Source organism: Ictidomys tridecemlineatus, chromosome 4, assembly GCF_052094955.1.
Source record: "Ictidomys tridecemlineatus isolate mIctTri1 chromosome 4, mIctTri1.hap1, whole genome shotgun sequence".
Classification (NCBI taxonomy): domain Eukaryota; kingdom Metazoa; phylum Chordata; class Mammalia; order Rodentia; family Sciuridae; genus Ictidomys; species Ictidomys tridecemlineatus.
The window spans coordinates 31,208,002-31,222,456 of NC_135480.1; the positions used below are offsets into that span (position 1 = coordinate 31,208,002).

Genomic DNA, 14,455 nt, shown 5'->3' on the forward strand with positions numbered 1-14,455 from the left:
CCTAACTGTATTTCAAATAAATAACGTGGGAATGAGGTAGTAGAGAGGACATTTAGAAAGAAGCTAAGCTGAGCAATTTTGGAACACAGTGTTTTGACTTCATACTCCAAATCTAACACCAAAGAATAAAAGAATTATAAATGTTATACTTGGATAGAAAATAATAAGGGTGAACAACTCCAAACTACTTTAAATGTATTCTAGAATTGAACAAAAAACATTGTGGATAATGAGAACCTGCTTCTCAGCGTCAGAGATGAGATTATGCAAAACGAAGAAAGAATGAATTCTGAGGTGTCATATTTGGACATACCAAACATGAATTCATGGTTTTAATATACAGATAAATAAATACATACATACATCAACAAACACACATGCATTTTCTAGCTTTACAACTCAAAGGGGCTGAAAATGCAGTCATACCCTAATACTACAAGCATACTTGGCATTAGCATCCAGATCTTGTTTTCTAAATAACCATTCTCTAACAAAAGCATGCTGCTGTCTGCAGCAACAAGGATGACATGCAAATTCATAAAGCATTTCATATTTTTTTAATTGACACCATCACATAACTTAATGTAGACTGGCTCTGTTTATGTTGGGATTTATGCCAACCAAACGTCACTTCTATGAGATCTAGCCCAAAAAGCACAGTCTCAATCTAATCATGAGAAACAGACAACCCAAATTGAGGAATAGTCTACAAAATAAATGACCAGCACTCTTTAGAAGTGTCAGGGTCACAAAGGCGAAGAAAGACAAGGAACTGATCCATATCAGAAGACTGTAGTAGAATGAATCAGACGTTATTATCCTGTGTGTATATATGATTACATGACCAGTGAAATTCTACATCATGTACAACCATAAGAATGGGAAATATACTCCATACACACACACACACACACACACACACACACACACACACACACACACGTCAAAATATATTCTACTATCATGTACAATAAATTTTAAAAAATTAAAAAGCTGTTTACCAAAGCATAATATATGCATATATGAAAATGTATGGGGCTAAAGATATAGCTCAGTTGGTAGAGTGCTTGCCTTTCATGCACAAGGCCCTGGATTCAATACCCAGCACGACAAAAAAAAAGTCATAGTGAAACTTATTAATTTGTGCATGTAATATGTTATAATTATGATTTTAAGGATAAAGCTTCTTTTTAAAATATTTAACTTATGAAGATGAGAAGTTAGGAGTAAAGTTAAGAAATTTAAGGGAAAGCACCTTGAAAAAATGAAGAAGTATGCATACATAGTACTCTACTATTAAAGTACCCTACATAAAATATTATTTTATGGGTCTTTCTATGTACCTTAATTTTGTTACAGGAACTTTGTCTTTGACACACTAGGGTCTAAAAAAAATGAGAAATGGGTATGTCCTAAATAAGAACTGGCAAGTATAAATTAATGTTTTTACCACTCCATACCTTTTTGTAACTATTATAATAGAAAGTTTTTTTGTTTTTTTGGTTTTTTTTTTTATTTTTGTTTTTCCCCTGAAGTGCAGGGGATCAAACCTAGGGCCTTGCCCATGCTAGGCAAGCACTGTACCACTGATTTATACCCCAATCCCTAGAAGCACTTTTTCATTCAATTAGCAATTAGTGCTAAATTTGTAATGCAGCATAGAATCTAACTGCCACACAGGTTCCTTTATAGCCCACTTTCTTGTCTCTGTGCTCTGAAAATGACTCAGAACCACAGGCTAAATTCTATATTTAAAAAAGAAAGAAAGAAATTCATGACCTGAATGTTGCCACCACACCTCATAAATACACCACCTTCTGCTGCTAAAACCTTTTATGTATTCAAGAGCCTATGTGTTCTTGACAGAAACCATGCTCAAGCAGCTGAATTTAGAACATGCTGACCTTGAGCAAATCAATGCCCTTAGCATGTACTTCTGGCTTCTATCACTGCAAGAGCTAGACAGCCTCACCATCTATAGTAGTCAACAATTTCTGGCCACTGTCCCCTGTCTATTTTAAGATATCCCTACTACATTTGTGTTGCACAGTTCAAAGAAATAGAATAACACATCATGTGTGCTTAAACACAAATCATTTACCTTGGAAATCAGAGCATGTGTGTTTCTAACATGCTTAGTTTGGAAATATTTGACACATTTCCTGTTTTCATTTAAAATTACAATGTCTTTTTAATAAAAGGTGAACTCAACTACTATGTATAACCAAAAGGCTCTAGTGAAAAATCAAGTACAAGACACTCTTGCTTATTATCCAATAAGATTTGTAAGTAACTTAGTCATAAGCTACAAGAGAAATGGCAAGATTCCAAACATAGTGCAAGCAAATATTTAAAGAAAGTAATAGTTATTCTCCATTTCCACACAAAATTACATAAGACATCAAAACAATCCTATTAAGAACCACACATTTTCACCAATCTACCTTAATAGAAAACTCTCAGATCTCAAGTAAAGTTTATTTTCAATTTTTCATCTGAGCAACATCAACCAAAATGTTAGCACTAGTCTTTGTTTACAAATACAAACCTTACTTTTTTTAAAATTATAAACATAGGACCTGTAGTATAGAATAGCTATTGTCTAGCTTCTCAAAGTTTGGTAAATAATTTAACTGAAATTTATATATAAACATAAACTAGAAATGGCTAATTGTACTTAGCAATTATTCATAGCTTTTTTCATCCTCAACACAGAAGCTAATAGTTGTGCAAAGTCCTAATGCTAGAAACTGGTATCATAAAATATTTATCTTTTTGCTTTTTAAAGGATTTTCTTTACTCTCTTGAAACATCTAACAAACCAACAGATATTCTCAAGTATAAAAAATAAATTAGGCTTTTTTTTTAAACTCTCATCAAAAGATTTCAAACCAGAAAAACATACTAGGTATAACGGCATTAAATCTGACATGGAGAACAAAGTAGGACCCAAATAAAGTGAAGTCATTTACTAACAAGTGAACTAAATATAGGACTCAAGCAGCTGGAGTTTATATAACATGCTAGTTTACTGCTAAAAGCTCTTAAGACACACTCCATAGTGACAAAGGGAAAGGGAAAAAAAAAAGAAAGCACTAATTTCATGCTATTAAATATGATTTATGATAATTTTTCCAGAAAAAAAAACTAACTAAAAGTTAATCTTATGTCTTATTAAGTTGAAAACAAATTATCAGGAGCATCAACGATCAAGCAAATCTAATCACATGAAATTAAATGAGGGTTACAATGCCACAACAGTGAATTACCTTTTAAACTACCTAAAAAGTTTTAAGAATGATGTCTGGCACTCTAATACTAAAAACCACATAATACAGAATATACTAACTACAGACAAGGCTATATTGCTAATTCCTAATACATATTTTAATAAACTTAATTGTCACTAAGTTAAATGATAAACTACTGAGAGAAGGACATTAGAGTTTACTTTTGTAGCAGCTAATTAATTTCTTCTTTACTCTGCCCTGGGTAGGTAAAGCATATACCTGCAAGAAGGCTAATCAAGGTAATCAGAAAGAGTATAAAGGCAGGTACAATACCAGAAAATACCCCTTGTTGGGCCAAAATAAGCTTCGTGTGTTTATGTAGTAACTTTTGAATGACCAATATTGTCACCAATATTGCTTCTATATCTGCCCCATTGTACTGGGGATCATGGGGCTCTAGAGCACACCAAGACCATAAATATGTTTAGGCCAAAATGAAAATAACTTATTCTCAAAACATGAAACTATGAATTAAAAAACATTTTCACACTCATGAAGGAATTCTTGGCATTCTGAATCCTGGTAACTCTTAGCCCCTTGGACTATTTTACCTCAAGCTAGTGTTACATTATTCATGACATTGAAGCCTTTGTTAATATTTACATGGAAATTGTTTTCTTCTTCAAATTTCCCCCCAACGGCACCACCACCAAAATAGCATTACTCATAGCATATATGTAGAAAAAAAATTCAAGATAGCCATGGAAGAGTATTCTAATCTTAAAATCATTAATCAGAATAACTATTTGAATTCTTTTAATTTTTCTAAACGTTCAGTTACATGTGGTTATAGCTTTAAACTATTCTCAAGGCTGAAATATCCAAAGAGAGATACAAAAATTACTTTAACATTTAAAGACTTCTATTTGATCATCATTAATCGCATATCATTTCTGGCTATAATGAAAATAGCCATATATCTTGAGCATGGAACTCATAGAGATTTTTCTATTCTCCTTAGGCAGATTTTATGTCTCAATCTTTCAGTTATCTTTAAAACCTCAAACTTTAACTAATCTTGTCTTGATTTCCTTCCAAATACATTCAAAAACTTCACTTAGCAGAAATTCAATATTGTCACCTACCTGTAGTACCGAGATTGTAGATATGTTGAACAAACAGTCTTTGAAACATGACTGGCTGACCCAAAGTCTATTACTTTAACCTTGTATGGCTGCCGAATAGGATCCACCAACATAATATTCTCTGGTTTGAGGTCAGCATGAATTAAACCAAGACTTTTCAATTTTTTCAGTGCAGTGGCCACTTGTTGAAGAATGGGCCGAATCACTTTTAGTGGCAGAGGACTGAATTTATTTTGTTTCAGAAAGTCATACAAATTTTGTTCCAGCATCTCAAAGACTAAGCAAGTATGGTTACGGTGCTGAAAGCATTCATAAGCTCGTACAAAGTTATATTCATCAGCATTTTCAGTACTGAGCCTTGCTAATATGCTCACTTCTATTTGACCTTGACGTGCATAAGAAGGGTGATTCTTCAAAATTTTAATTGCTACAATTTCATTTGTCCCTCTTTTCCAGCATTTAACTACCTGGCCAAAAGTGCCTCGGCCAAGAAAATCAAGGACTTCATATGTATTTTTCATGGAGCATAAGACTTCATGCTGTACTAATTGATAGTCACCTTCTCCAGTGGTACAATTCTGTTTTGATCCTGTGGTCGTTGTCACAACTGTCACCGGATTTCCCATGTTGGTTTGCAACATTGCAGGAAGTATGGACAATTCATCGACAATCTGCATTGCGCTGCTGTGATTATCCAACTCCTCACTCTTGCGCTTCAATCCACATCGCTGGGGGCCTTCTAGGAAATGTAACCTGTTTCGCCACGCCCCAATCTGAGGTGCCTCTGCTCGAGCTTGCTGAGCTTGAGCTGCTATAACCTTTGTAGCACCTGCAGTATTTTTTAAAACAACACTAGTCTGCAATGAAAAGTTCTGTCCTCGGGGTCTATTAAATGGTATCTTTGTCTGAAAAGCACTACCCTTTGTGGGAGGATGAGAATTTCCAAAGTTTCTACCATTCACATAGGTCCGTGGATAGCTTCTTTCCTGGAAAACACAACTGCTTGGCTCTACCTTGAGTTTCTTCACACTACAAAAGGCACTTGACTGAGTTTGATAAACATATGGTGGGTAGACCAAGACTTGTGAGGCCATACCTACAAAAGAAGAAAAGCAAACTTTAACTACAAAGTATTTGGAGTTTTTTGGTTTTGGGGGGTTTTTTTCAATTTTAAGTCTCAGGAAGAAAACTTTCCATAACTTGTCAAATCCATAACTTGTTTTTAAATCATTATTATAAAATTCCATTAAGAATTTTTCCCCTTGAAAAATATAAAGATCCTTAATACCTCCATGTTAGTTAATTAACACTTCAGTTATTTAATGTATTACACAAAAGAGCTTATTACACAAAGATTTAAGTACTATTATTTACTCAAGAAACACTGAGTAGACATAATGGCCAAGATAATTCATAGAAAGGGTGCCAACCATTTTTCCCAAAAAAGAAAAGTATAGACCCCTAAACTGTACACATGTGACCAAAGTAATGCATTCTGTCACCAATTAAAATTCAAGAACCAATGACAAGGATATAAAATATTCATTACAAAAATATAATTTTATAGGCATAGTCATTAAAGCTAAAGCTCAAGACTGCCTCAGAAATAAAAAACTATGCATGTTTTTAAAACATATCTTGGCAGGGATTTTTAACTAAAAAAGACGCCCATTTCCTGAACAGGTGATCTTACATTCTATATGCTAAGTATATTATCCTTTGATCTAAAGTGTCATTATACTACAAAGACAACTTAATGACTTTCTACTCTGTTACCTACATGTTGCCTCTCTTCTCAATTTGTCTTTTATTACATGGATGGATATTCCTTTAAACTTCCTCCAAATAATAGTCATTAGTTCACTTATATTGGAAAAAGAGGTTACTTAAAGCCATTCCAAAGTTCCCAAAGACTAAATGATACTACATTTATTTTATCCCTGCATCCAAAAAGGGATTAAGGTGAATGAGGGTAAAATACTAAACATTCTAACTAAACCATGAAGTGCATAATGATATCATAAATAATATTTGATTCCAATTTAACACATATTATGAAAAACATTTTACTGACATAAGATTTTCTTCCATATGACTTTATTTTGCCAACTTATATGATATCAATCCATCAACTTCTGGCCTGTATATATTAACTCAAAACACACACACTCAACAATAGATCCTCAGGACCACAAACTAAGATGACCTTATTATTATATAGATATTCAATCCACCATCCACTGGTCTAGCACACAATATGTAAACATAAGTCAAAAAAGGCATTTGAAAGAACCATCACTTTTAAGTAATACTCCACATTTTCTACTTGGGAAAAATTATCTTGGAATTTCCCAATGGTAAATAAATCCTTATACAAATAATTATACAAATAAGCACAAAAGCCAAATATAGGAACTTAGCATGATGCTCTCTTTATTTATGTCTGTCTGCACATCTACCCTACAAGACAGCAATTCTCCTTTAGATTTAGATCAAAGTAATGTGACATCTTCTTGCTAAAGCCTGTCCTGAGACATACACATGCACTACTCACACTTGAGGCAGAGCTGGGCACTTAGAGCTCTCATAGAAGTCTCCACATTCTTCTCCTTTGCATTCATTACATTATAACTCTCAGTGCATACATTTGTCTTCACACTAGGCATGAATCAAAGTGCCCAGGACATGGTGTCAGTGTTCAATAAATTTGGCATGGTTGGATTAATTTCAAAACACCTTCATTCTCCACAATATAAAAATCTGTTATTGGAAATTAGCACAGTAGCACATACCTATAAAACCCAGCCACTCAGGAGACTGAAGCAGGAGGATCACAAGTTCAAGGCCAGCTCAATGACTTAATAAGACCCATCACCAATTTATCAAAAGACCTGTTTCAAAAATAAAAAATGCAAAAGGACTGGGGATATAGCTCAGTGGTAAAGTGTCTGTTGGTTCATTCCCCAGCATCAAAAAACAAATAAATAAAACTCTCTAAAATTCTAAAGTTCCAAACCATTTTATACACACACACATTTTTTTATTTCATTTTTTTTCTTTTTCCTTTTTGTAGTAGTAGGGATTGAATCCAGGAGTGCTCTACCACTGAGCTTTTTCCCCAGCCACTTTTATTTTTTATATTTTTTTTATTTTTGAGACAGGATCTCGCTAAATTGCCCAGGCCAACCCCCAACTTGCAATTCTCCTCCCTCAGTCTCCCAAATAGCTGCAGTTACCAGCAAGCACCACCACATCTGGTGTGTATTTCATCTGTTTTCATAAAACCTCATTATCTACTTCATATCTTTACTCAGAAGATATTTCAAAACTACTCATTCATGATTTTTCTTTAGTTGTTGATGAACATTTTATTTTATTTATATGCAGTGCTGAGAATTGAACTTGAGTACCTCACACATGCCAGGCAAGTGCTCTACCACTGAGCCACTACCCCAGCTGCTTATTCATTATTCTTTTAATGAAATGAAACCGCATTGAAAAATCATTTATTTTTCTAGGTATTTCATCTTTTGTTTTTGTTTGTTCTAGTTTTTGGTACTGCAGATTGAACCCATGAGCCCTTAACCACTGACTCTCATTCCCAGCCCTTTGGACTGAGTCTCAGTTGCTGAAGCTAGCCTCCAGCATGTAATCTTCCTGCCTCAGCCTCCCAAGTCATTGGGATTATGGGCATGAATCACCCTACCAAGCTGAACACTCTTAAAAAGACAAAATAATCCATTAATGCACTTCAAGCTAAACTCCCTAATCTTATCCTCAATCATGGAAAACTCCTATGGTTCCCCCCGCTTTTTACTTTTTCTTTCTACGTGTGTGTGTGTGTGTGTGTGTGTGTACAATGTGGTACTAAAGATTGAACCAAAGGGCACTTTACTACTGAGTTACAACTCCAGTATTTTTTTATTTTTTGAGACAGAATCTCACAAAGTTGCTAAAATTGGCCTGAAACTTGCGATTTTTCTGCCTCAGCCTCCTGTGACTGAGTCTGGCATCTCCTAAATTTTCAAACTACTTGTAAAACCCACACCTGCAGATGCAGAAAGGTAGATGATGAAACTCACAGATAAAATTTCTTTTTTTATTATTATTTCATTTTATTTTTCTGCAGTACTTGGGATTGAACCCAGGGCATTCTACCACTAAGCAACGTCCCTAGCCCTATTTACTTTTTATTTTGAGACAAGGTCTTTAAAAAAAAGACAAGGTCTAAGTTGCTGAGTCTGACCTCAAACTTGCAATCTTCCTGATTCAGCCTCACAGTTGCTGGAATTTACAGGCATGCACCACCATGCCTGGCTACAGATAAAAATTTTAAAATAGCTATTATAAATGTGCACACTTGGGGGCCAAGGGTACAGCCTAGTGGTAGAGCACTTGTCTAGCATGAGTGAGGCCCCGGGTTGAATTCTTGGTACCAAAAATAAATATATACAAACATACTTGTGAATTTAAAGGAAAGCATGAATATAAAAAGGAGAAACAATGAGAAATCTAGAAGAACCCTGTATATATAGTTGATGAATTAGTTATTTACTTTGAATTTTTTTTTGATTGCAGTGATAGGAATTGAACGTCATCCCCAGGCCCTCACACATACTAGGCAAGTGCTCTACCACTGAGCTATATTAGAGATAAAAATGCAATTAGGCAATATTCAACAAAATTCTAAAAATGGACTTATCTTCTGATCTATAAATTCAAGCAAATTATATATTCATAATGTTCACTGTAATCCAATATTGTAAATAACCAAAATATCCATCAAGAATGCACTGGTTCATAAATCTTGAAACACGGATACACTACAGTCTTCTAGAAGTATGAAAGAGGTCATTTTTCTTTCCTTGAATGCAGTGGTCAGAAGTTATGATAACTGGAGAGTCATCTTGAAACCATGAAGTAAGAAACTAGAAGATTATCTAGCACACAGGCATGGCAGAGCCTACGGATGGAAAGAGTCGAGGTTCCTGAGGACACCATTAGCTTACTGCACCTAATTTAGAACGCTCGTGTCTCTTGAGGTCTAATGGAGGAGAGAATCTGGCAGTAGAAGAAAAGGAAGCAGGAACTCTGAAGTTCCCCATTTAGCCAGGAGGATCCCCTGAAAAGATGACCCTCAACAGGCCATTCGGTTTTCCATGTAGGGCCACAGATAATGGTGGCTGTTGGCATTCCTTGTCTTATAGCAACATCATTTCAATTTCTGCCTGTCTTAAAAAAAAAAAAAAAACTGGCATCACCATGTTTATAGTTGTCTCATTGGCTCCAGTCACAGACCTGAGACCAGCCTTCATCAGTTGCCCACAGTCCATAGACATGAGTGGCAAGAATGGCTGTTGTAATACAAGGCACTAGAAATTTGCTAGTCATGTAATTATGGCACTAGCTAGCAGACCCAACCTGCTTCTCTGACCAAGGTTCAGTTCATAGAATGACTACAGCTGGATGTTGAGTCCAAAGCCCTGCTTCCCATCATGCTCTCCCACCTGTTGGGTTTGCCTTGAAAACATTCTGGACACTTTCTGGGACTGTCTTTATTTCTCAAAGGAAGGGTGAGTTCATTTCCAGATTCCCTCCTTTGGTGGTTTAAAAACTGCCACAGGGCTGAAGTTGTGGCTCAGGAGCAGCGCATTTGCCTAGCATGTGTGAGGCACTCAGTTCGATTCTCAGCACCACATACAAATAAATAAAATAAAGGTCCATCAACAACTAAAAAATATTTTTTAAAAAGTTAAAAAAAAAAAAACTGCTCACAAATTCTTTTTCACTCTATCAGTTGTGTGATACAGATCAATGTACCTCCCCATGATTTTGGCTGGTCTCATGTTTGACTGACAACTCCAAGAGAGATAACTGTGATTTCTAAAGCTATATTAGCAAATACATTTGCCATGTTGCTTGAAATATGAGTGTTTGCAGCCGTGAGTTGCCATGTAACAAATCTGACAACCCTGAGACCACCATGCTGTAAGGAAGCCCAGACTGTTAAGAGAGGCCACATGTAAGTACTTGGGGCAGCTTATGTGGTCATCCACGTCAGTGTGGAAGCGTGAGTAATGAGCCTCCAGCTGGTTCTGGCCCAGACACGGAGTCATCTCCCCATACCAGAAAGGAAAGACAAGACATCCCCACAGTGCCTGTTTGAAGTCATGGCCCACAGAATCCAGTCTAATAAATGGATTGCTTTTTATCATTAAAAAAAAAAAAAAATAGCCAGACATGGTGGAATGCACTAGTAATCCCAGAACTCTAGAGGCCAAGGCAAGAAGATCGCAAGTTAAAGGCCAGTCTAAACAACTTAGCAAGACCCTGTTTCAAAGTAAAAACTAAAAAGAACTGGACAAATAGCTCAGTGATAGAGTGCCCCTGGGTTAAGTCCCCAATACCAAAAAAAAAAAAAAAAAAAGTATTTACTGTTATGACCTGATTCCCAAGATAATATTGCTATGTAAAAGAACCAAGATTCAGACAAATGTGTACTTTACAGTAAGGTATTTCCATGTGTTTAATTAAAAAGGATTATATTTTTTCATAAGCATTAAATAACTATAGATTCTGTAGATATATAAAAAAAATTGTGAGTTTCTTTGCCTTAGAGGAGAATAACAAGAATACCAGAACAATTAAAAGATTTGTTTTTCACAGTAAATCCTTTTCTACCAGTTTGTTTAGTGCATGGTTCAGGAAGGGAGTAGTGGCAAGTACTCTACCACTGAGCTATATCTCCAGCCCCTCCCTTTAATTTTTTACCACATACAAATATTACCTATCCCAACAGTTTTTTAATCATCTAGGAACCTATTATAATGTATTATGTTTCATAATGATAAAAGAGATTAATAATGTGGGATTTGTTCAAAATAATACAGAACAGGGGACAGTAGACAGGGATATGGATAAAATGAAATTAACCACAAATTGTTATAGAAGCTTGACAATGGGAACATAGTGTTCATAATAACGTGATGTCTATATTTGAATGTTTACATGTTTCATTAATAACCAAACAAATAAACAATGAAAGTTCTACTCAGAAAGATCCTGATGCAGTAGTTCTGTAACATAGTCCAAGCATCTGTTTATGTATCCATGGGCACTTGATTCACATTAAATCTGAGAACCAATGACCTAGTCTGTACAGAACCCCTTGGCAAATGAAGTCTTACCAATTCAGTCCTCAAGTCTGGGAGGTGGGGGAATATGAAGTCCCAGAAAACAAGATTAATGCATACTACTCTAGGACAATGCATGCCATGTTAAATGAATGTGTTACTTGAACAAGTAAGATCTAAGTAATTAACCTAGAGCAATTAGAGAAAGTGATATTATTTCTGAATCTTGCTCTTCCTATCTTCTCTTTCCTAATACACAAGTTAGAAGGCAAACAATCAACCCAAAACCCCAACTTGGATCAACAAAGGGAAGCTTAGGAAAAGCCATAATAACTCACCAACTAATTCACTGTACTCTATAGGACTTCTTTCAAAGGGGACTGTAGAAAATAAATACAGATAGGAATATCACATAATATACAAACAAAGAGCAAATATCAGAAGAAGGTGGAGGTGGTGGTGCTGGAGACAGACTACTAGAAAAGAACTACAAGTTACTAATTAACTTGACCATTTCAAGACCCTGCCACATCCAGGTATTAAGTTCTTCCCTTCTCTTACCCTCCATCAGATAAACTAATGACCTGATTAAGAACATGTTATACGCAGTGTTTATGTATTTTACTGCTGTATATCCAGGAGTTACTATAGCCCACGAAGTCCAAAACACTGCTTTGACACACTATTATTTCCTATTATTTTTAATTGCAATATATACTGTGTTACCCTGAGAAGCTATATTATTCATGACTTTGTCATTTGCTCTTATCAATTGACTAAGTTTTGAAATACTATCCCTTTGTAAGCTAGAACTGCCTATAAAATATTACTCAGAGGATAGTGAACACTCCTATTAGAGCAAGAAATAAGCTTCCATTCCTCGGGCTTTGTCATTCAGGTACTTTAACCTGCTATGTGCTCAATGTTTGTATCCTGCCCAGAATTCCTATGTTGAAACCCAACCCTCAAGGTGATGGCATTAAGTGGAAACTTTGGGTGGTAATTAGGTCATAAGGGATCCCTCCTTATGAATGGGAGGCATGTCCTTACAAAAAAGGCTGGAAGGAACTTGTTCACTCCTTCACACAGGTGAAATCACTCCTTTGGCCATGGGAAATTACAGCTAGAAGGAGCCATCTTTGAAGCAGACAGCCAAACCCTTACCAGACACTGCACCTGCTGATGCCTTGATCTTGAGACTTCCCAGCTCAGACCTATGAGCAGTAAGTTTATGCCCATTATAAATTACCCAGGGGTTTTTTGACAGCAAACTAAATGGGAAAAGACAGGCATTACTCTTCCGTTCCTCTAATAAACTTCAGACAATCTAAACCCTGTGGAGAGCCATTCTCACACGTGACTGGGCAACTCCTGGTTTGGGTCTGAGGCGCTCTGGCTAACTGTGTTGGAGCTTTCCCGGCCCTCTCCTGATGAGAGAGCCCGTCCGTGTGGGGGTGTGACTGACCACTGACTCCGGGTGCCAATCACTAACCCTGACCTTGGAGTGTGGCCCACCTCAACCTTCATTGGATGGAATTCTCCCCTGAATTTCTTATTCCCCAATAAAAGGCTACTCCCTGGGATGCTCACTCTCTCTCTCTCTCCTGCTAGCCCTGAGTAATCCTTGCTGCCCTACCGGGTGGTTTGAGGTGAGAACCAGAGAGGGGAGCCGTCTCGGACCTGGTCATAGAAAAAGGTAACTGAGTCTGTGTGTTTTATTTCGATCTCGCTAGCTAACTTTTATGCCAAGAACCTCATTAATGAAACCAATGTGCTGGTCGCTTGGTGGAATTGGCGCCCACAAGGGGGGCATTCTAGATTAGCTAGATTGAGTGGGAGCGCACTATAAAGATAAAGATAAAGGAAGTGGTGACAATTTGGGTCACAAAAGTACCTGGAGATATTGAAGGAAAGAGACGTTAAATTAATTAAAATGGAAAATTCAACTTCTACGGATAAGGAAATGTATCTGACTATTTTAGACAGTATAATTAATCAGAAAGGAAAACGGATAAAGAAAGCTCAGTTATTACAATTCTTAAAGATTGTAGGTGAATATTGTCCTTGGTTTTGTGAACAAGAGTCTCCAAATTTACTTACTTGGGAGAAACTAGGAAGGGAGTTACAAAAAGTTTGTCTTTCTGATGAATTACCTGGAGGCATAAAAAATACGTGGACATAGAAAATATTCAGAAAACATGAACGGCTCTGGAAGTTTGTCTTTTTGAATATATGGGCCAGAGTTGTGGCCCCCTGAAGACCTATTTAAAAGCATTCAGAGAGCTATTAGGTCTATTCAAATGGAAAATCCGCCTGAGGCTAAGTTAATTCCCTTTCCCTTGAGCCTTTTAAAAACAAAGGCACTAGGGGCTAAACCAAAGGTTAAGAATGTGACTTTAAACTTGCAGGATCAGGCTAGCCCCCAGGGAGATTATAGAGAAGAACATCATAGAGAAGAAACCTCCGCAGTCCTAGAAAGTCCTCCTCCGGAAGAGGTAGAGGATCTTCCTGGGGAGGAAAATCCGGAAGAAATTCTTAGAGGGGCACAGAGTTCTTCTCTGCCACGTGGCTTAGAAGCCCAATTTCAAAATGGCGACAGCGCAGTCTACCCATGACTCACAGTCTGAGGAAGAAGAATCAGACATCGAAATTCAGGACTTACAGAGAAATTTTAACAGGCTGCGTTTAACACCGCCTTCCCAGGCTATTCGAATTCAGCCATTACCTGCTAAAAGGACAAAATTTAACAGGTACGCTGGATTAACAATGATTTTTCTTACCCCGTTCCAGCGAAGTACTGAAAAAGCACAGGAAGCTGGGGAGGATACTAGCGGTTTTCAACTTTTTCCAGTTTTTGAGCAAGTTAATGAGCAAGATCAGAGAGTTAGAGTTCATACTGTAATCCCATTTAAAACCATTAAGGAACTAAAAAGTGCATGTGAAACGT

General features: G+C 36.6%; 1 protein-coding gene across 5 annotated transcripts in view; it reads right to left on the reverse strand.

Moving 5' to 3' along the window:
• Hipk3 (homeodomain interacting protein kinase 3) overlaps positions 1 to 14,455 on the reverse strand; it is a 91,165-nt gene that overhangs the window by 53,338 nt on the left and 23,372 nt on the right. For all 5 annotated transcript variants that reach the window (XM_040284529.2, XM_040284530.2, XM_005327433.4 and 2 more), the window contains one exon: positions 4,376 to 5,471. In XM_040284529.2, coding sequence (XP_040140463.1) covers positions 4,376 to 5,469 — 1,094 coding nt within the window. In that variant the 5' untranslated portion in view covers positions 5,470 to 5,471. Of the gene's footprint in view, positions 1 to 4,375; positions 5,472 to 14,455 lie in introns of those variants that run through there.